The sequence below is a fragment of the Nyctereutes procyonoides genome, unplaced genomic scaffold, assembly GCF_905146905.1.
Source record: "Nyctereutes procyonoides isolate TBG_1078 unplaced genomic scaffold, NYPRO_anot_genome, whole genome shotgun sequence".
Taxonomy (NCBI): domain Eukaryota; kingdom Metazoa; phylum Chordata; class Mammalia; order Carnivora; family Canidae; genus Nyctereutes; species Nyctereutes procyonoides.
This window is the reverse complement of record NW_026575146.1, coordinates 84,089,940-84,112,190: the sequence shown is the minus strand read 5'-3', so window position 1 is coordinate 84,112,190 and position 22,251 is coordinate 84,089,940. Positions and strand designations below refer to the sequence as shown.

At 41.1% G+C, this 22,251-nt stretch overlaps 1 protein-coding gene across 2 annotated transcripts in view; it reads left to right on the top strand.

Annotated features, from left to right (window-relative positions):
* LSM14A (LSM14A mRNA processing body assembly factor) overlaps positions 1-8,495 on the top strand; it is a 56,624-nt gene extending 48,129 nt beyond the window's left edge. Inside the window, exons 8-11 of one of the 2 annotated variants that reach the window (XM_055309883.1) lie at positions 64-235; positions 1,209-1,440; positions 5,597-5,655; positions 6,578-8,495. In XM_055309883.1, coding sequence (XP_055165858.1) covers positions 64-235; positions 1,209-1,440; positions 5,597-5,620 — 428 coding nt within the window. In that variant the 3' untranslated portion in view covers positions 5,621-5,655; positions 6,578-8,495. The remainder of the gene's footprint in view (positions 1-63; positions 236-1,208; positions 1,441-5,596; positions 5,656-6,577) is intronic. The other variant, XM_055309884.1, reaches the window with a different exon arrangement.
* Positions 8,496-22,251: the final 13,756 nt, after the last annotated feature.

The window sequence follows — 22,251 nt, the reverse complement described above, 5'->3', positions numbered from 1 at the left end:
CTTGTGAATTGTGGATGTTTAATATAAATCTTGACTTTCTGGTATGTGCTTCATTTTCATTAGAAGATAAACTTGAGAAGCAGGAGAAGCCTGTAAATGGTGAAGATAAAGGAGACTCAGGAGTTGATACCCAGAACAGTGAAGGAAATGCAGATGAAGAAGATCCTCTTGGCCCTAATTGCTATTATGACAAAACCAAATCCTTCTTTGATAATATTTCTTGTGATGATAATAGGTACAGTCTTTAAGCTGCTCTTATGAAGTAATTTCTTATAAATTCACAAAGTTTAATGAATACTTAAATATAATCTAATGACTAAATTTTTTTAATATTTTATTTTGCTAAAAGAATAATCCATACTAAAATTTTCAATGATACTACTCTTTGTGAAGAAGAAATAACCATATACTTTTGTTTAGGGATGCATTCACATTTGAAATTAGCAATTAAAACAAAACATTCCTCTAATATGTGAGACCTTTTACTTTACTCCCCTACAGTGTAGTTGAAATGTAGCCATGGCCAAATGTGCTAATGTTACTTTGAAGTTTGCTGATAGAGTAAAACTTGGCTGTATGGCAGCAAAGGTGGGCCCAAAAAATTGTTAAGTTAAAGGATCCAGTTTAGCAGTTACCATTCCAGATTTTTCTTCTCCTAACGGTAGTTTGGTGCCACCTGGTGGCAGTTGTCTACTTCAGCATAAACTTGAATGGGTGATACTGATCTGAGTCCTGCAGTTGGCTGTAGGACAGCACCAGTAGCAATTTAAACACCTACATCTGACCGAAGGTCCATGGATTGAGCCAGGAGTACTAGAAACTCGGGGACTTACTCTCCTGCTCCCAGCTTCCTGAGACAAGAATTCCCTCTCTTGGCTTTGTCCTCTCATATTGGGGCTGAGAGAAAAGTAGAGTCAATTGCCAATCCTATTATATTTGAATTCCTGTTATATTGAGGGTTGTTACAAATTTTGTTTCATCAGCTATATTTGAAAGAAATTAATACTGGTCGTATTTTCACATGAAGTTTAACAATTATTATGGGAGCGTATTGCCATGGACAGTTTGTGATGACTTAGATAAGGTACTTATTTTTATTTCATCTTTAGGAATTACTTTATCCTTAATTTGGGAATTAGTGCCACAAAGTTTTGCTGGAAAACATTCTTAAAATGTCATACACTAGAGATTATTTGTTCTTCTAACAGAGAACGGAGACCAACCTGGGCTGAAGAAAGAAGATTAAATGCTGAAACATTTGGAATCCCACTTCGTCCAAACCGTGGTCGTGGAGGGTACAGAGGCAGAGGAGGTCTTGGTTTCCGTGGTGGCCGAGGGCGTGGTGGTGGCAGAGGTGGTACTTTCACTACACCTCGAGGATTTCGTGGTGGATTCAGAGGAGGTCGTGGGGGCAGGGAGTTTGCAGATTTTGAATACAGGGTAAGTATTTTATGCTTTGGGATGGGCATGTAGTTTTATGAAATTTTATTTATTTTGAATGAATATTTTTAGGATATTTGTATAACTTCCAATTTGACTGTTTAGTGGGGGATTAGGTTGTTTATATCATTTTAAGGAACAGTAACTTCTTGGCTAGTGAGTCCAAAGTTTTTTAACTGTTTTTTTTTTTTTTTTTTTTTTTTTTTCAACTGGAGGAAGTAAGGGATAGAAATGAGATTGGGATGGGAGGGGTCTTTATTATAGAGCCATGGTTTTAGATGTCACAGACTAGTAAAATATCCCCCAAAAAATGTATTAGAGATTGACTTGGGTTTTTTGTTTTGTTTTGTTTTGTTTTCTCTTTTGGAGGCATGGGGGATTACTGAAGAAATTTTACCAAAAAAGACTATATCACATTACCTTTATTTCATATTGCAAAGTGTGCTTCAACACCAAAAGAGTCTAGAAAAGACATACTGCAGAATAGAAAGCCTCCAAAGCAGCCAACATTGATACAGTATTTTGCATGTAGTAGGCATTGTTCTAAATGTTTTTCACATATTACCTCACTTAAATTTCACATAAACTCTAAGATATCAGAGTTATCTTATCACTATCGAGTGATCAGATTATCACCACTTTACAGATGAAGGAATAGAGATACTAAATACCTTGTCCACAGTCAGCTCGTAAGTGAAGCTTTGAGGTCTTGAGCCTAGTAAGTTTGTTCCTGAATCGTTGCTCTTAATTTAGTTTTGTGGAAAATTCAGCTGCATTTTCTATGGTTTTCTTATTTACCTTGGTCTTGAAAATATTGTGATATATTGGCATTTGAGAACTGCTGCTAGAAAACTGTGTAACTCTGTATAGTATGTTTATATGTATAATTTATTGAAGAGAGTCTGTAAATGAAGTCAGTGTCACTTTCACTCTCCTAGTTTATTGATTTTTAGGATCAGTAGAAGAAGGTTATATAATCACAGAAAGGATCAAAATCCCCTTATAAAGAGATCTACTAGGAATTGCAAAGGGCAGCTGGAAATAAAAAGACCTGCTGGCAGAAATTCACTGTCCATTATTTGAAACTGGCCATTGTTGAGATCCCTCTGGAAGGATTAATTTTAGTGGCTTTGGTATCTGGTCTGTTAATTTTGACAGCTCTGATTCTGTATCATCTAGCCAAGACTACTGAAAATTAGCGTCAGGTCATTAAGCTATCCAGCCATGGTGGCCTGGTGCACTGCAGAATTTGTAACTTGCAAAATTGTCATTTTAGCTGAGAGACTATGCCCTAGGAGTTACAGAATGCCATTTGCTTGTCACTATTTACTATACCTACTACTGCTCTTCCCAGTGGCCTTTTGCTTATAGAATTCAGTAGCCTTTTCACAAATATTTGTCCTTAACCCCTCTGAAGTATTTGACACTGCTAACCACCCACCCACCTTGGAATCTTTCTTCCTAGTTTTGTAAAAATATTATTTGGAGTGTTTTTGTTTTGTTTTGTTTTGTTTTTATTTTTAAAAATAATACATGTTCCAGGGCGCCTGGCTGGCTCAGTTGGTAGAGCATGATCTTGGGATTGTGACTTTGAGCCCTATATTGGGTGTAGGGATTACTTAAAAATAAAATCTTTTTTATCTTTAAAAATAATAATAACCCATGTTCCTCAGCAGAGCCTGTTTAAATACATCATGAGCTGCTTCTCCAGGTCAGAAGTCTTGTACTGGCTCTTGTCCTTTTTGCCATTTGGACTCCTCTTTTCTTTATTCACTCTGCTGCAGATATGTGGACCACCTTCTTGGTCTTGTTCAATGCCAAGCTTATTCTTATATCAGGACATTTTCACCCATTCCTTCTGCCTAGAACATTCAGTTTGCTCCTTAGAAGCGTTCATGCTCATATTTGCACTCTCTTCTTCCCCTTCTTCCTTCTCCCCCCTTCTCCTTTCCTTTCTTTCCTCCTCCCCTGAGCTTGTTGATTCATAGCTTTTAATCAGTTTTTCAGCCTGGACCTTGTGTGCTTTTCTCTGTCTTTATCTGCTTTATGTTCTTTGATCAATTTAAACTTGACCTTCCTCAAAATGACTTCACCATCTTCTTGCCTCCCGTGGCAACACCCCAGCATCTGCACTTGCTTAACAGTTTGGCAGTAGCCCTTTTCCACATTACCACATTTGTTCCCGTGCAATGTCCCTGCCCACTACCATAATAACCCACTCACTGGTCTGCAGACGTTCCCTCTCTTTACCTCACTTGAGGCATGTCAGCTACCTGTTGAAGAGCCTATGACAACTCCTTGTTGAAGACCACATTGAGTCCACTGGGCTTGAGAAAAAGTACATTTAAATTAAACTTGAATCCTGATGAGAATTCTAGTGATTGTTGCTAGTATGACAACAGTTGAATCGTTAAACCTTTCAGGCCCTCAGTTTTTACATTTTTGGAAAGAGTTATAGTTTTATCAAATACATATTTTAAAGATCACTAAAATCTCAAGCATCTGAGAGGTCTGAGCTCCTGGCCAAGCCGTGAGTCCTGAAGTATCCCCTAATGGCACTGGCAGCTTACCTTTCCTAAGAGCATCCATCCCACCCCAGGGATGGTCTAATTAGTAGGATTTCACAATGCGAGTGAAGAACTTTTCCCCTGTATCTTCACTCTTAGTTTAACTCTACCCTTATGAGTGCACAGAATATAAATACTCCTCTTCGTGATAATTTGCAGATAATTTGAAAAAACAGCTGCCATGTCGTCTCTCAGATTGAACTGTTATTTTTCATTACCTGAACAGACATCAATAAACCTTTGAATAACTGCTGTGTGCATGGTACATGCGTTTATTAATTGAAACCTATTGAGTTCTTCATATTCAGCATGCACTGTGCTGGATAGTAGTGGTAAGCAAAACAGATGCAGTCCCAGTCTTCTTGGTGTTTTAGTTCAGTGGGGAGGTAGACATATCTAAAAGTCAAGGGGTTCCCTTTTACACCCTACACCCTTCACAGTCTCGTCCAAAGTTTGCTCTGTCCTTGGGAACTTTTCTTCCTTCTGGCACTAATTTCTTCCTTTTCTGACTCCTAGGTATTGGCACACATTTTGAATACATTCAATGTTCCTTATTTCATGTGTTTTGTTCTGCGTTTCCAGCTAGATATGAGCCTCTTGGCATTAGTGAACGTGTATTTTACTTTCATTTTCACCAGTGGACATGGAACCATAATGGGTTTAACGTGAGTGCCCACCATGTTGATTAGGAATACAGTAATTCAGCCTTCAGTAAGGTAGAAGGTCCATTGGTACGGCTAGTCCTTGATTGTGCATTCCAATGTTAAATGACCCTTATGTCTGCCACTAGAGCCCTTGCCATTTCCGCAGTCTACAGCATCTAAATCATATCACCTGGCACCTTTAAAAGCAGAAATAGTGAGGGATCACTATTACATGAAGGAAATTTACCTTCAAGGATTAAATTCCTTTCTAAAACTACATCTAATACTTCTCAGAAATGGAGGTCAATGGCATTTCCAGCAGCCTTCATATAATGAGTTGACTTTCTTGTTTGTGCTCTGTTGTCATGAATCATTAATTTTGAGGTGAGCATAGGCAAGTCTGGTTGTTTAATGGAAACACGGGCAGTAGGATTGTAGATTTTAAGAACTTCTTAAAAATACCAGCCAAACTATAAGCTCTCTCACTGTACCCCCAACAGATAGGTAGGAAACCAAGGACCCAGAGAGGTTAACTCTCTTGATCTGAGTACAAGCTAGTAAAGCCAAAAACTTAACTCTCATTGCCCAGTTTTCCTTAAGAATAATGTTAGAAACTTGTGCTGAGCTTAGTGCTGGGGTGTTTTGTGGAGATGGGGGACAGGGAGATCAAGTTGGGTATAATAAAAGTATAGTCAGCACCTATTTTATATGCTGCTGTTAAGGAAGCTACCATGGGAAGTGAGACAAATTACCTTCCATTTGAGTCTATTTCTTCAGATAGGGTCCAGAGACAAAGAGGTAACCAAAATGACTCAGCATGGTACTCTCTCTCCCTCCCTTTCTCCCTTTCCCCCTTTTATTTCCTCCTCTCTTTGCCTCTCCCCCTCCCTTCTCTCCCTCTTTTTTTTTTTTTTTTTTTTTTGCTTTCTTTTTTTTACCTTTCAGAAAACCACAGCTTTTGGACCCTAAAATAGGTCTGGATTGATCGTACAACTTTCTGAAAGGTAAAAAAAAAAATTCGGGGCATGTGAAAGTTGGTTTTGGTGGGGGACTTTGGGGTGGGATCATCTTCAGTTTATTTCTTTCTACACCAGTTTACACCATGCCATTTGTATTCTAATTTAATCACATTGTACAAATGGTTTGGTGCCATATACCCAGATAAAGTTAAGTCTTTATTTAACATAGGAAATAATGTATTTCTAACAGGGTGAAAAATCAGGTATGCAATAACAACTAGTCCTGAGGAAAATAGCCCCTGGCTCTGTTGTAATGTACAGGACTTTAAATTAGAGTTAGTCTCATTGGAAAGCTAAAGGCTCCTTGAGATTTTTGTTTTTTCCCTGTCTACTTTTTAAAAATTACCCAGTCAACTCTAATTTTCAGAACTTATTTTGAATTTAAAAGTTATCCTTTAAAAATGAGTTTCTAAATCATTGATTTCTCCCAGCATGAGACTTTGGAGAAAAATGTTATTTTACTGTCTGGGTATTTTATTGTTTAGTAAAGACATCAAAGACTTCAGGATCTTAATAATCTTTTTCCAAAGTATGTTGTCATTTGTATTTGATGAGCTTGACTACTAAGTTGAAGGTTTAATTAAGTTCTGTTACTGTGCTTAAAAATTATTAAGATGCAACCAAAGATAGTGAGGTGTGCCTGTATCTTATGGCGCTGGAACCAGACCACACCATACCACCACTGCTGTAACCTCTACTAACTGGAAAATGAAGTTAACAAATAATGAGCCACTTATGGGTGTGGAAGTCAAAATGTTTCTTGGAAATTAGTGAAATGCATTTATATGTGAAAGGGAAAGGAGGGTATATTTGAAAGTAATGGGAAACTTAATACTTAAGTAAATTAGAAGTACTTATTAATAAACCAGTAATTTGAAACATGAGCTAATTTTTTTTTCCTTTTTAGAAAGACAACAAAGTTGCTGCATAGTCTACAAACAAGTCTTTGAAAATAGGTGAATTTCTAGCTCTTCATGGTCCTGAGAATTGGTTTCAGTCTTTGAGAAGAATGAAGAAGTGAATTTGCTGTATATTTGTCACCAGCACTGGGTTTTTGTTTGTTTGTTTGTTTTTCTGCTTAACTTCAAAGATTCAATGCAGTTACTTTTGGGGGGAAGGCTCATCTTTAAAAATGAGCATTAAATATATTTGGAATAGCAGAAGGTTAAGTAATTTCTTATGTATAGTTAAACTACAGCAGTACTTCAATGGGACTTATAAGTATTTTTTCATCACTGAAAGGATTTTTCTTATCACTAAATTGTATTTGGCAATTATTGTAAGTTGCCTGCAGATAGGGCCGTGATACTGTGTTTTGAGCCACAGAAGGTTGTGTGTATGTGTGTGTATGCGTGCGTGCGTGCGTGTCTATTTCTTTCTTTCTTTCTTTTTGGAAATCCTGTAATATCCCTTTTGAGGTAGCTTATTTCGTCAATTAATTAGGGTGCTGGATGGTAGAGAATTTTGTCAGTCAACTATGTACACACAGTAAATACTGTTTCTTAGGCAAAGGTAACTTTTTTATATAGTTGTAAAATTCCATTATATTCCATTGCCAAAGAAACATTAAGAACTTTGTATAGCTGTATAAAAAGCAACTAATTTTTTAAAGAATAAACATTTTAAAGTCAGCAAACATACTGTGTCCTTGCAGAAGTTGATGTGCTGAGGAGGAGAGCTATGGGTGGTGGGTCTTTTTTCATAGCTTTCCAGGCTTGAGATTTTTGATTTTGATTTTTTTTTTTTTAACGTTTGGAACATAAATGAAGATTTGATACATTCTTCCATTATCTGAAAAGGATAAATTCCTCCTACTCACTGTAAGAACTTCATTTTATAACAAATGGCATATCACAGGATTTGTCCAAATAATAAATATTTTCAGTATATGAATGTAAATAATCATAGATAAGAATGTACTTAGCTGTATTTTCAAATAAGTACCCTCTCCCCTTTTTTAAGACAATAAAACTGGGCATCGATTAACCTGTTCTTCCTGATATGCCTAGAATTTCGTCCTGATAACCCTGATTCATTCCATTATATTTCAAGAGGATTCAGAGTGCTAGAAATTATTTTGGCAGCCTATAAGATATCCTAACACTGGTCCTTGGGCCTGTGGCCCACAAATGACTCGATAATAGAGTTCATTGCTAATTATAAATCACTAGTAAATCTTTTTGATATTTTAAGCTATAGTGGGGGAAAAAAATCTGGCCACTTTTGTGTTTTTATGAAGGCCATGGAATAAAGGGATCCAAAGATTTAAATATTTTTATCTATTTTGATTTTTGTTAACTTTCTCCTTAAAGTATTCAGTAGTGATAAAGATGTGGGAAACTGCACTGTAGGAGAATTGGAATATTTAAAGATGGTTGATATTTTTAATTTTAATTTTATATCTTTTGTATAGCTCTACAAGGAGATGTTTTGTAATTTGGTTTCGTTTAAGGTCCAATACTTGGCAGCCATAGTTTAGATAATGTTGCTTAATACTGTTTGCTTGCATGTTAACAACAAAACCTTTTGGAGGACCCACAAATCATGATCTTGAACACATTTCCGAAGCATTCTGAACATCAAAGCAAGTGCTCTGATAATACTTATGTAGACTGAGACGTCCTGGGCCAGTTTCAAGAAAAGCTGTAAATACCAGTACTACATGCTCTGAAAGTATGAATTCACGTGTTTTCCAAACCCTCTGGGTCACTAACTAAGGCATTTGGTGTCCCAATAATAACTGGCAGCATGGCATACCTGCAGTGCACCTTACAATATTAAAGCAAGGTTTTTATTCTAAGACAGAATAAAACTGTTAAATAAAACATGTTCGTCAAAGTTCTTTCTCTTTAAATAGTAATATCATCTTACAATAGAAAGAAACATAATGAAAGACCTCTTTTAAGTATAAGAATGAAATTATGGTTATGTTTATATTCCCTAAAATAACTAAATTAATTTCTAACATTTTGCCTAAAATTTATTTATTATTGTAGGTGTTAAGGTAAAGCTGGAAGCCCCCTGTCCCCACTAGGGTGCAGAGTGTTCTTGAGTTGCAGTCTCCATCTTGAGGTGAGCCAGCTAGGGCTAAAATGCTCTCTCGGTGGGCAAGCAGGTGTGAAACAGCAGAGAGGGAAGGGCTGACTCCTAACCTCATTTTTTGGTCAGACCACTTCTCCCCCTGAAAAGCAAGACTTACTGTAGAGGTTAGTGAGAGAGGTCAAGAGTGTTAATCCAGCTCAGCGGTTCTTAATCAGGGATTGGACTGATATCCCGAGAGCATTTAGGAGTGTGAGGGCTGTGTTTTGGTTGTCACAGTGACTAGGGACCACCACTGGCATTTAAGAGTAAGAGCCAAGGGGGATCCCTGGGTGGCTCAGCTGTTTAGCGCCTGCCTTCCGCCCAGGGCATGATCCTGGAGGCCCGGGCTCAAGTCCCATGTCAGGCTCCTTGCACGGAGCCTGCTTCTCCCTTTGCCTGTGTCTCTGCCTCTGAGTGTGTGTGTCTCTCATGAATAAATAAAATCTTTAAAAAAAAAAAAAAAGTAAGGGCCAAAAAAATAATAATAATAAGAGTAAGGGCCAGGGATGGCAAAAATTCTACACTATAAAAAAAAAAAAATGCTGGGTGGTGCCACATAGCTATCCAGCCCAAAGTGCCACGGTGGCCCTTCCAATCTGAGCAAATACTGGCTGAGGTCTCTCTACATGAAAAGATCATGAGTGGGGAATTAATTCTTTCCCTCCCCCAAAATCTTTAAAAACATTTACTGAAGAAATTGTCTTCACATGGAATATGAAAGGACAAGGTATAAAGGGACCTTACATCCAGTGACACAATGTTTTGGAAAGCCATTATCATAGGAATTCCCAGTTCATCCCAGTCTCTCTCAAGAAATGGTTCACAGGGGCAGCCCTGGTGGCTCAGCGGTTTAGCGCTGCCTGCAGCCCAGGGTGTGATCCTGGAGTCCCGGGATCGAGTCCCACATCAGGCTCCCTGCATGGAGCCTGCTTCTCCTTCTGCCTGTGTCTCTGCTTCCCTCTCTCCTCTCTGTGTATTCTCATGAATAAATAAATAAAATCTTAAAAAAAAAATGGTTCACAAATTTCTTCTCCACATCTGCTGAGGAGCATTTTAAAGTACAAATTCCCACATCCCACACCTCAAGAGTCTGAACCTGAAGTTCCATAGAGGAGTCTGGGAACCAGTCTGCGTCCCACAGGTAGTTCTTCTGATCAGCAGGTTTAGAAAAACAGCTTTAAATCAGCACAGCCAACCCACCTCGTGTAGCCTCCTCCTTAAAGGGCCTTCGTAAAGTTTTCACAGTAGGACCACTTTACCATTTCCCCATCTTTCCAAATCCAGTACAAGCACATCGTGACGGGCAGGAAGAGCGGGAAAGGACTAAGGAAGGAGAGGCATTTCTACAGGACAGCATCCAGGGGGAAAACGGAGACGGAGACTCAGATTTCCTATGGGTTTGGCTGATTTGAGCCCTGAGACTTCGTTTTTTTATTTTTTTATTCCATACAGGAAAAGGGTGTGTGGTGTTGTTTCTGTGTCTCAGTTTTACATGGCCGCTGTCCCTGTCTCTGTGGGTTATCTGTCTGGAAGAGAAGCTGCGCCTTCTGCACGGCTGTGTGTTAATCACTCAGGTCTAATCACACCCAGATTCCGTGTGATGGGTTGCCTCTGCCCTGTTGGTTCAGAGCTGGTTTAAACTGACTGTGAGGAGAGAGGTCACAGGATAAAGTAATCGAGGTACGTGAGCTCTGTTAGGAGCTCACGTGTCACATGTCACTTTGCTATTTTTTGACTGTGTTTTTAAAAGGTAAGTATTAGTACAGTCAGAAGCCAACTTAAGGAAGTAAAGTAGCACCGTTGCGCTCTGACTTCTAAGGATGCAAAACTAGTTGGCTCAGAGCAGGCTGCCCTAGCTTCTCCCAAGAAGGAGACCCAAGGACTTCTCGGAAGAGGTATTCCCTGACTAGGAGTTGGTCAAGTGAGGGAAGCAAGGGACTGGAGCTTTGAGCACCTGGGGCTTCAGGCCAGTGGCAACCAGGCAGCCAGCTAGTGTGTGCACTGGGAAGCTAGAGGTGCAGGTTCCAGGCAGTGGTCTTGGGATGATCCCAAACTTCTGAGGAGGAGGGATGCAAAGGTTCTTCTGTTTTTCGGAGGCAGTGTTAGTAAAAGCAAGCTTGTGGTTTTGAGACATTTATAAATCTGGCTCCAAGAGCACGTGGTGAGACTATGAATCCAGTGTGGTTTCTCTTCTCAGTGATGGTACAGAGCTGCGAGCCAGTGGTGTGGGTGTCGTTTAAATTCCAGCTTGGTTCATATTTAACGAACTTGGCTGACTGATAAAAATGTTTTCAGGTTTAGCTCATAAACGTATCAAAATAGACCTGAATCTGATTTCAGTTCGTAATGAATTGGATTGTTGATTTTAAGGGAATGTTTTAAAATGCACCAATGTCCAGGTTGTGGTTTATAAAGAAACAAAGTAGCGCTGCGAGGCCAAAGCATATTTCAGTTCAATAATAAGGCTTTCTTAGAGTGACTCCATTTAGTAAGTCTGCCTTTGCCTCCAGACTCCAAGGGTAGTTGGGAGAGAGGACAGAACGCCAGTCTTGACGGTATGAGAAGCCCAGGCCCAGGCAACACTGTCTTGAGTTCCCGTGAATGGTTGACAGTCGTCCCAGTACAGAGCACAGGAGCATGTTTACTAGATGTCTGGAGTGTGCCTCTCTAATCCTGGTGCTCACCTAATCCTGGTAATCCTCCAGTGCTAGCCTCACACAGGACTGTTGATGAGAACGCAGATCCCAACATTGCAATTCAGGATTTTGCTTGTGCTGAAATGGTTTTGTAAATTTTTTTCTTTATGGGTTGGTTGGGTGTTGGTTATCGCTTGCTCCATTCCTTAATGTAATAGCTTTGTCATAAAGTGGGCATGTGGAGCCTTGCAGGTTGCAGTTTATAAAATGAAATTAGGTATTGCTTTGTTTTGTTTTTGTAAAAATAACACATTTTTTAAAAGATTTTATTTATTTATTCATGAGAGACACAGAGGAGGCAGAGACACAGGCTCCATGCAGGGAGCCCGCCGTGGGTCCTGGGTCTCTAGGATCATGCTCTGGGCCGAAAGCGGCGCTAAACCGCTCAGCCACCGGGGCTGCCCAAAATAACACATTTTAAAAGAACGTGGAGAGTATGTGGGGCCTGGCTGGCTCAGTCGGTAGAGCATGTGGCTCTTGATCTCAGGGTCATGAGTTCAAGTGCCATGTTGGGATCGAGCTTACTTAAGGAAAGAAAGAAAATGGGCAGTATGGAAATGGTTTTTAAAAATAGATAAAAGAGGGGATCCCTGGGTGGCTCAGCGGTTTAGCACCTGCCTTCAGCCCAGGGTGCAATCTTGGAGCGCCGGGATCGAGTCCCACATTGGGTTCCCGGCATGGAGCCTGCCTCTCCCTCTGCCTGTGTCTCTGCCTCTCTCTCTATGTCTATCATAAATAAATAAAATCTTTTTAAAAAAATAAAAATAGATAAAGGAAAAGAAGAAGAAAAGGATTTTACATTCCCACTACCCAGAGCTAACCGTGGTCAGCACTGCTCAGACATGTTCTCCTTGGCGTTGTTCTGTACAACCATGTGTTTTTCAGCAAAAATGGATTCACAGTATATGTACTGTGGTGAAACTTGTTCTTACCACTAACAAACATTGAGTAGCACTATTTTAGTTTTGAAGTATAATACAGAAAAGTACGTAATTGTAAACAGCACCCAGTTTGGGATTGAGAGCATTAACAGTACCCCAGAAACCCCCCCACACACAACTCCCTTCCAGTAGCCCCTTGCCCCTTAAGGGGTAACTACTATACTGGCTTCTAAGAGCACAGATGGCTTTTGCTTTCTTTTGTTTTTTTTATATAAATTGATTTATATAGTATATGCTCCTTTTGTGCTTAGCTTTGTTCAGCATGGTGGGATTAATCCATAGTGTTGCACTTGGCTGTGAACTGTTATTGCAACACAATATTCCATTGTGTTAATAGAGGACAGTTTAGCCATTCTACATTGATGCTGCATTTAGGTAATTTCTACCTTTTGGCTGTCAGAATACTGCTAGCGCTGTTCTTTCCTTTGCAAGAAAAGCCAGAGCTGGAGTAGGTGAGCGGAGCACTGATTCACACCTCTTGAGGATTTAGGGTATGGTGTGGATGGCCGTGCTCAGCTCTGCGCTCCACACCGCGTCAAGTAATTTGTTACTGACCACAAAGTACTAGAAAACCCTGATGTTAGGCAGCCCCGGTAGCTTAGCGGTTTAGTGCCGCCTTCAGCCCAGGGCATGATCCTAGAGTCCCGGGATCGAATCCCACATTGGGCTCCCTGCGTGGAGCCTGCTTCTCCCTCTGCCTATGTCTCTGTCTCTCTCTGTGTCTTTCATGAATAAGTAAAATCTTTAAAAGAAAGAAAGAAAGAAAGAAAGAAAGAAAGAAGAAAGAAAGAAAGAAAGAAAGAAAGAAAGAAAGAAAGAAAAGAAAGAAAGAAAGAAAGAAGAGAAAGAAAACCCTGATGTAGGTGTGGACCCAGAGAGATGTATAGATCAGAGGCAGGGCTCCCCCTGTGCATGGGCTTTGTCCCTCTAAGGACACTGCTCCCTCACCACCCTCCTGGTAGGGGCACTAGAGTATTTCTTGCCCTGCCAACCTGTGTTCAGGAGGTGGGCTCAGTGTCCTTGTTCCTTCCCCTGCTGGTGAACCCCTGCTTGCTTTGTTGAGGCACATGTGATCCTCTCCCTTCCTCCTCGTGATCATCTACTCATCCGATTACGACCCATTCTCTTGGAAATTCTGTTACCTGCCTTCCTCTTCCTCTACGCTCCCGTCCTTCCGAGGGTCCAGCTTCTGTGTGGTTTACCCATCTGCATTGAGAGACCCCAAGGTAACCCTAATCAAAGCTATAATTTCTTAAAACAAAAGGATACCAAGCAAAGTTAGCGAAGGGAAAAGACACAGGGGCAGAGTCTGGAGAAAACCAGCCTCAAACTTTCACAGGGGCACTTGGAAGTGGAATCACACGGTGTACTTCAATCCCCCAGCAACAGGGTGTCACAACACAGGTGGAATGTTGTCTACCGGGGAAGCTCATGAGAGACTTAGTGCCCAGGATTTTGATTGTGGGCTGGCCACGTAGGCACCGTCTGCTTGGCACATCCCCAAATGCCAGAGTTCCAAAAGTAAAGCACAACTAAGCCATACTGATTGTACAGCGGTTGAGGCACAGGGAGCCACTCTTCCCCGTTCTAGGAATGATAGAAACCCTTCTGAAATCCAAGTTTCCAGATAGCAGCCAAGGCCCAAACTTGTAAGCCGGAATCCTAAAGGGTAGCCGTCTGGCCTGGGATGTTAACTTCTGGGCCCATCCCACACCCTGGCTCCTGTCCCTTGTCCTGTGACCTTTTCCTGTTACTCCTCCCAAAAGCTGTGGACACACCTGGACCTTGTACATCAACATCAGTTGCATCACTTCTAAATCATGGATTTTGACACTCCACATTGATCTTCTGATTGGCCTACTCAAGAAATCACTCTGGGGGTGCCTGGCTGGCTCGGTTCCTGGTGCACATGACCATCTCTGGGTGTGAGTTCAAGCCCCACATTGGGTGAGAAACTTAAGATCTTTTAAAAAATTAAAAAGGGGCACATAGGGGGCTCAGTCGATTAAGTGTCCAACTTGGTTTCAACTCAGGTCATGATCTCAGGGTCTCGGGGTCGGGCCTCATGTCAGACTTCAGCACAGTCTGCTTGTCCTTCTGCTCTTCCCCCACTTATTCACATTCTCTTTCTCTCAGATAAAATCTCTTTAAAATGATAATAAAAGTAAAAATGTTTAATAAAAAAATAATACAGTGATCTAACCACTCCATTGCTCAGTAACTGTTCTTACCCTGGTACAAATCTCCAGGTCAGAGATCTTTCTACTTTGGATTTATTGAGCTCCCTCCTTTCTTCTGCTTTCCCCACCACCCGAGGCTCCATGATCCATACACCTTTTGAGCTTCTTCTGCTCCTGCCTAGAGGAGCTTCAACTCTGAAAGCATCCATCCTTTCACACTGTCAGGATTCACCCAGAGGGTTGAGTCACAATTGAGTAAATAAGTACAACCGTAAAACATTACTGCTCTCTGTCTGCTGGGCCCTCAACATTGCCAGCAAAACTGAGTACTCTTTACTTTTTTAAGGATTTTATTTATTTATTCATGAGAGGCAGAGACACAGAGGGAGAAGCAGGCTCCCTGCGAGGAGCCCGATGCAGGACTCGATCCCAGGACCCCAGGATCACGCCCTGAGCTGAAGGCAGAGATCAAGTGCTGAGCCACCCAGGTGTCCCTGAGTTCTCTTCTTTAATCACCTCTTTCGAAGCAACAAAAGGCCTTGCCGTCTGTTTCAAAGAGAACTAGGGGACATTGCATGGAAACTACTCCCATTGCTTACCACACTCTGAAACCAATCTCATCTGCATCCAGCCTTTTCCTGGTTGCCCTATAAAGAAAGAAAAAAAGAACACCTATCAAACTGCTTGTCGGGATCCCTGGGTGGCTCAGCGGTTTAGTGCCGCCTTCAGCCCAGAGCATGATCCTGGAGTCCCGGGATCGAGTCCCGCGTCGGGCTCCCTGCATGGAGCCTGCTTCTCCCTCTGCCTGAGTCTCTGCCTCTCTCCCTCTCTGTGTCTCTCATGAATAAATAAATAAAATCTTTAAAAACAAACAAAAAACCTGTGCTCTGGCTCCCTACCTCCCACCATTCACAAACTTAAAATATTGACATCTCTCTCTGCCTTTATCTTCAACATCTTTCTTGATCAGGGGTCCTTTTACTTGCATTTACCTCTGCTGGCATACTAGATCTTATTGTGTTAATAATATTCAAATATACTAACATATAATTGCAAGTATATAACATGTTACAAATATCTTTTTAAAGAAAATGACGCCTGAGGGGCGCCTGGGTGGCTCAGCTGGTTAAGTGCCTGCCTTCGGCTCAGGTCATGATTCCCAGGTCCTGGGATTGAGTCCCGCAAGGGGCTCTCTGCTCAGTGGGGAGTCTGCTTGTCTCTCTCTGCCCCTCTCTTCTCTGTCTTAAATAAACAAAATCTTGAAAGAGAAAAAAATGATGCTTGAATCCTACCTCCTTCCAGCCCCTGCCTACCTCTGACAAGATACCAGTCCCCCCTTTCACTTAACCCACTTGATCTACTCCACTAAAACAATCTTTGGTAAGGTCGCCATTGATCTCCAGTTTTCCTGTCACACTTGCTTTACAGAAGTGTTCCATGCAATTGACCTCTTCTTAATTTTTTTTTTTTTTTAAGATTTTGTTTATTTGACGGAGCATGCACAAGCAGAGGGAGCTGCAGCGGGAGAGGGAGGCTTCTCACTGAGCAGGGAGCCCGACACAGGGCTCGATCCCAGGAACCTGGGATCATGACCTGAGCCGAAGGCAGACGCTTCAACAACTGAGCCACCCAGGTGCCCCCTTCTTAAAATATTTTTAGCTTCGTGGCTGCCATATTCATCTTGTCCTCCAACCTTCTCCAGCTGCTACTCCTTAGCCTTCTTGTCTGATCCACCACCACCCCATTTTGAAATAATAGTGCTCCTTAGAGTTTCACTTTGGCTTTTTTCTCATTTTTCAAGCTGCATACTCTCTGGCCTCCACTTCTAAGGCCTTAACTATGTGAAGTTTTAAAAAAAAAAAAAAACACCTATGTGAAGTTATTTTAGATTCACATGCCTAGCCCAGATCTCTTTTCTGAGTCTAGATCTGACTTCTTGTTACCTATACTTCGAGGTCTTAACAGTAGCCTCTTGGGGCGCCTGGATGGTTCAGTTGGTTGAGTGTCTGCCTTCAGCTCAGGTCATGATCCCAGGGTCCTGTGATCGAGCCCCGTGTCGTGCTCTCTGCTCAGCGGGGAGTCTGCTTCTCCCTCTCCCTCTGCCCTGTCCCCTGCCCATTTCCCTCTCTCTCTCTCAAATAAATAAATAGTGTCCTGTCACATTCAATGTCCCCAAACTGAAGTGATCTCCCCTTTACTCTCAGAATTCTTGATCCCAGTATGTGGCAGAACCAGCTAAGCTGAATATACCAGAAATCTGGCAGTCATCTTTGACACGGTTTTCCTTCAATTCTGTACCAGTATCACCCCTGTTACCGGGTTTCATCAACTCTGCGTCCTAAGTGTATCTAATACTTCTTTTTCATAATAACAAACAAAAAATACATATATAACTTTTCATTGGAGACATTTGTGTGTGTACATATGTGTTTTTACTTAAATCAGAAAGAATTTTAATGAAAGGCGGTAGTTACGCTCACAGTCTTACCCCTTCCTACCCGTAGTCGTATGTTTTTAGTTTTGCTAATTATCTTTGGAAAAAGGGAAAGAGTTTATTCAACAACTACTTACTGAGCCCTGAACTGCAGAAGAGATACAGTTGTAATTGCAGGGTAAGCAGCTGCCCTGAGCAAAACAAACCTGACCCTTGTTGTGGTTTGTTTTCTACTGGGAAGAGACAAAATAAATGAGTAAAATATGTTAAGATCATTAAGTGCTATGATGCAAAAGGGTGACAAGAAAGGATATATGGGCTGACGGGAGGGATTTCTGCTTCCAATTTAAAGTAGGTTACAGGGGGGACACCTGGCTGGCTCAGTCAGTAGAGCATGTGACTCTTGATCTTGGGGTTGTGAGTTCGAGCCCCACGCTGGGTGTAGAGATGATAAATAGAAAAACTTTTAAAAAATGGGAAAGCAGACGTTTGAGAAATGCCTCAAGAAGGCGAAGTGGATATTGGATATTCAAGCAGAAGAAATTGTAGCTGCAAAGACCCCGAAACAGGAGCGAACCTGGTATGGCCAGAGTGGAGTGAAAAAGGAGAGTAGTAGGGGTAAGTAGAGGCGAGGCAGAGAGGAAGCAGCAGAGTCCAGGGTAACGATCATTTATTCTGAGGCAGAAACAAGTGTAGGGTTTTGAACAGAAGAGCAACAACCTGACTTAGAAGTTCAAGAGAACCTCCGGCTACTGTGTTGAGAATAAAGTAGTAAGGCAAGAAGCGGGAAGTTAAGAAGCCAGGGCCACAATCCAGAATGTTCTCCCCACTTCCCGGCAGCTGGAACGTGTGGCCTAGACTTCCCAACACCGAACCTACCGCTGAGGCCTTTGCGGCGGAGACCTTGTGGTGTGAGGGCCAGGACTGTGTCCTCAGCAGATTGTTTCTCTGACCAAGGCTTTCATGCACAGTTGGAAAGTGTGAAACTTTATGTTGGCAAATTGAATTTAAATTTTTTAAAAAAGAATAATTTAAAGTAAAAAAAAAAAATTAGGATTTGCAGGCAAAAGTTTTCCTCTTCTTCTTGTCCCTCCCACTTTAAAGTTCACCCTCTCTCCAGGTGGAGCTAGGGTGTTTCCAAATTTTGCTAGTATAGACAGTGCTGCAAAGAAGGACCTTCGTGAATGATTTCACAAAAATAGGTGAATTTATCTGTAAGATAAATCCAATAAATAGAAATTCTGGGTAACAGGAGACATAGTTTTATAATTCCAATAAAGTTTCTTGTGTCCCCGTCCATATGAGATTATAGCAATTTACACTTCAGCCAGTTTTCTAGGGTGCCTACTACCCATACGGTCGCCAGGACAAGTGTTAACCTCACTTTTGAAAATCTTTGCCAGTCTGATAAATGAAAAAATGTTCTCAGTATCTGATACATTTTACTTGGCATGGTTGGATGTTTTCTCATAAGTGAGTTACCTTTAAAAAAAAAAGATTTTATTTATTCATAGAGAGAGGCAGAGACACAGGCAGAGGGAGAAGCAGGCTCCATGCAGGGAGCCCGATGTGGGACTCGATCCCAGGACCCCAGGATCATGCGCTGAGCCCCCCAGGTGTCCCAAGTTTCTAGTACTTCCTTTTCTGTGAACTGTTCATAAATATTCTCTGATTATTTCTCTCTCCCGCTAAAAGACTTTTTCTTATGTACAGAAGCTCTTTTTTATTAGGAAAAAAGCTTTTTAGAAATTAATACCCATATATAGTTACTACAAATGAAACAAAATAGTATATAGTGAGTCTACTTTTTTTCCTTAAAGGCAGATACGGTTTCTCTGTATTCTTCTAAATAGTGTCTCTCTCACCAGGGTGGCTCAGGGGTTGAGAGTCTGCCTTTGGTTCAGGGGGTGATCCTGGGCTCCTGGGATCGAGTCCCACATCAGGCTCCCTGCTTGGAGCCTGCTTCTCCCTCTGCCTGTGTCTCTGCCTGTCTCTCATGAATAAAATCTTTTTTAAATTTTCAAAATTTAAAAATTAGGGGCAGCCCTGGTGGCTCAGTGGTTTAGCGTTGCCTTCGGCCCAGGGTGTGATCCTGGAGACCCAGGATCGAGTCCCACATTGGGCTCCCTGCATGGAGCCTGCTTCTCCCTCTGCCTGTGTCTCTGCCTCTTTCTGTCTCTGTCTCATGAATAAATAAATAAAATATTTTTTAAAATTTTAAAAATGAAAATCCATCTTCAAATTTGTGTGTGTATACATACTACCCCAGGCCCCCCTTTTATTAATACATCAGTAGGAAGAGGCTGCATACATGGGCCTGCTTCTCCCTCCTCCTGTATCTCTGCCTCTCTCTCTCTATGTCTATCATAAATAAATAAATCTTTAAAAAATAAAAAAAAGGAAGAGCCTGCATAAGATATTTTTTACTTTGTTTTTTTTTCCACCTGTTTATCAACGATGGACCTCCTGATATGAAGATTTAGTCTCCACCCTCCACACACAGATTCACACGTCCTTCCTCCGTACCTTCAACATGTTTATCATAATACTTGATTAGCATGAATACTTAGTAATACTATAAGTAAATATCATTTATGAAGGAGCCGAGTGTATAAACCTCATCCGTGTTTCCTTTCTTACAAATATTTTATTCTTCCTGGCACTAAATATTGCCTTATTTTCAAATGTTGATTGACTTTAATTTTTTTCGATTGACTTTAAAAGCTAAAAATGATGGGCTCCCCGGGTGGTTCAGCGGTTTAATGTCTGCCTTCAGCCCAGGGTGTGATCCTGGAGTTCCAGGATCGAGTCCCACGTCGGGCTCCCTGCATGGAGCCTGCTTCTCCCTCTGCCTATGTTTTTGCCTCTCTCTCATGAATAAATAAGTAAAATCTTAAAAAAAAAAGCTAAAAATGAATAAACATTTTCCTGCTAGGATTTTATAAGAATTCTTCAGCCCAGAGCCAAGCGGTATGCCTTCCCAATTCTAGTTTCAAAAATACTGTACCTTTCCAAAAAAAAAAAAATTACTATTATCAAGATTAAATGGGTTGTCTTTTCTTAAATTCCAACAGTTTCTTAAAATCATCCACATTTTGGGGGTGCCTGGGTGGTTCAGACAATTATGCGTCTGCCTTCAGCTCAGGTCATGATCTCAGGATCCTGGGGTCGAGTCCTGTGTGGGACTCTGCTCAGCAGGGAGTCTGCTTCCCTCTCTCCCTCTGTGCTCTCTCTAGCTCTCGCTCTCTCTCAAGTAAATAAATATATTTTAAAAATCGTCGCATTTTAGTTTGCTTCATTCTTCTCCAGTTTTTAAGTTGTTTTTCCTTTATCTTTTTCCCTTTTCGCATTTAACATACACAAAAAAAACTGTAATAGAATGAGGAACTGTGAGTCTGTTATTGAACCCAAAAACAAGCATTAACCAAAAACCTGCATCTGTGTATTACAGCCCCCCTGTTCCACTTGTGCTTCACATAAAAGGAAACCACTACTCTGAGTTTTATATGTGTTATTATCTGGGTTTGGGTTATGTTTACAGGGTTTATCCCTAAAATTTCTGGTTGGTTTTGCAAATGTTCATTCTCTCTCGTCTCATTTTCTCTCTGACTGCCTCTCATATTCTCCGTTACTTGGAATCTATTTCATTCTTCTTGAGCTTAACAATTTTCTAATAGAATTTAGACAGTTTTTTCCTTGGACCATTAAATTCTCTACAGCTTTTTGTTTTTCCTGGAGTTGCTGAATGTTCTTTGCTTGTTATTTGTTGCTTTTGTCATATAATAAGGTTTTTCTAAACCCTCACCCGTATCATTTCGATTTGGTCTGCGAAGTCATCTTTCTTCCTAGAGGCTGTTCCATCCTGCTAAAATCCAAACAGTGTTTTCAAGATCTTCAGCAAAGGGACGATTCTGGGATTTCTCTCTTCACTGCTCTCCTGGATGAGACTCAGAGGTTCATGGATGCCATGTTTTCCATCCCTTGTTTGCTAGAATTCTTCCTTTGGGAGCTTTCTAAGAAGGTGTTCATAAAGGGCCAGACAGTACAGTCTCTGTTACATCATCTTTTTTTAATTTAACAACCCTTTAAAAATACAAAGCCCACTCTTGGCTCAATTGCTGACCCTTGATCTAATACTCAGTAATGCTAAATCCGATGCCATCTGATTCTTTTTCATTATAGATGACCGGTTTTCTCCTCTCTGGAAACTTCGCATTGTCCTTTGTGTTAAATTTTATAATGACTTCTCTGGGGATGGGTCTTGTTTTATCCCACTGTTACCCTGAACAGCGTAGACTCTTTTGATTTAAAGATTTGTGTGTTTAACTCTTTCTCTTACGACTCCTTGGGTAATTTCTTTCATACCACGCACACTGTTCTTTTTCACTAAATCTCCCTCTTAGATAATGAGTTTCAAATGCATCCTCTGTGTCTAGATTGTTTTTTTTTTCCTCATATTTTCTTTCCTTATCCTGATTGTCAATCTTGGTTTCCTTCCTGTAACATACTCTCATTCACATATCTGAAGATTCTTGGTTGTGTTTCATTCGAAAGAAGCAGTATTGTTGCCAGGAGCTCTTTTTGTGGCCAGAATTGTCATCTGGCAGGGTTGCTTTAAGGTAGTGACAGCTCCTTATTTTTGAGATCTCTGAATTCCAGAAGGCTTTATCCAGAGGTGCCAATATGCACAAATCCTGCAGAGGAGAATCGTCCTCTTGTTTGTTTGTTTTTCCTAGCAATTTGTTGCCTAATTATAGGTCATTCTAACCGCGGCAGTGAGAGGATTATCCACTGCTTATCGTGCGGACAGACCTAAAATTAGTTTTTCTGTTTTGGAGCCTCCCTCTCACTTTTGCCCTCTGTCATCCCTGCTGCTCAGAGTCTGAAGCATTTGAGCGGCACCCTCAGGCACGGTCCAGGTGGCTGCAGCCTCTGCTCTGCCCGGGGTCCCCACGCTGACTCCATGTGTGCCAACCAGCCTAGAAATTTGTTGAAAAAATGCCTCACTGATCCCTTTCTGCCCAATTCTATTTATATTATAAGTAGTATTTTACTCATTTGATCACCTTGCAATGTAGCCTTAAAGGAAGAAAACACTGACAGTTGGTGAACCATCTCGAACCAGAAACCGGTTGACCAGCACTCTAGTGTGAAGCGCCTTCCGACCCTTGCAGGTGTTGTGACAATAACGTCTTCGTCGGGCCCCTTCCATCCACACTGCTCTCCTCCAATTCATTTTCTGTGCAGCA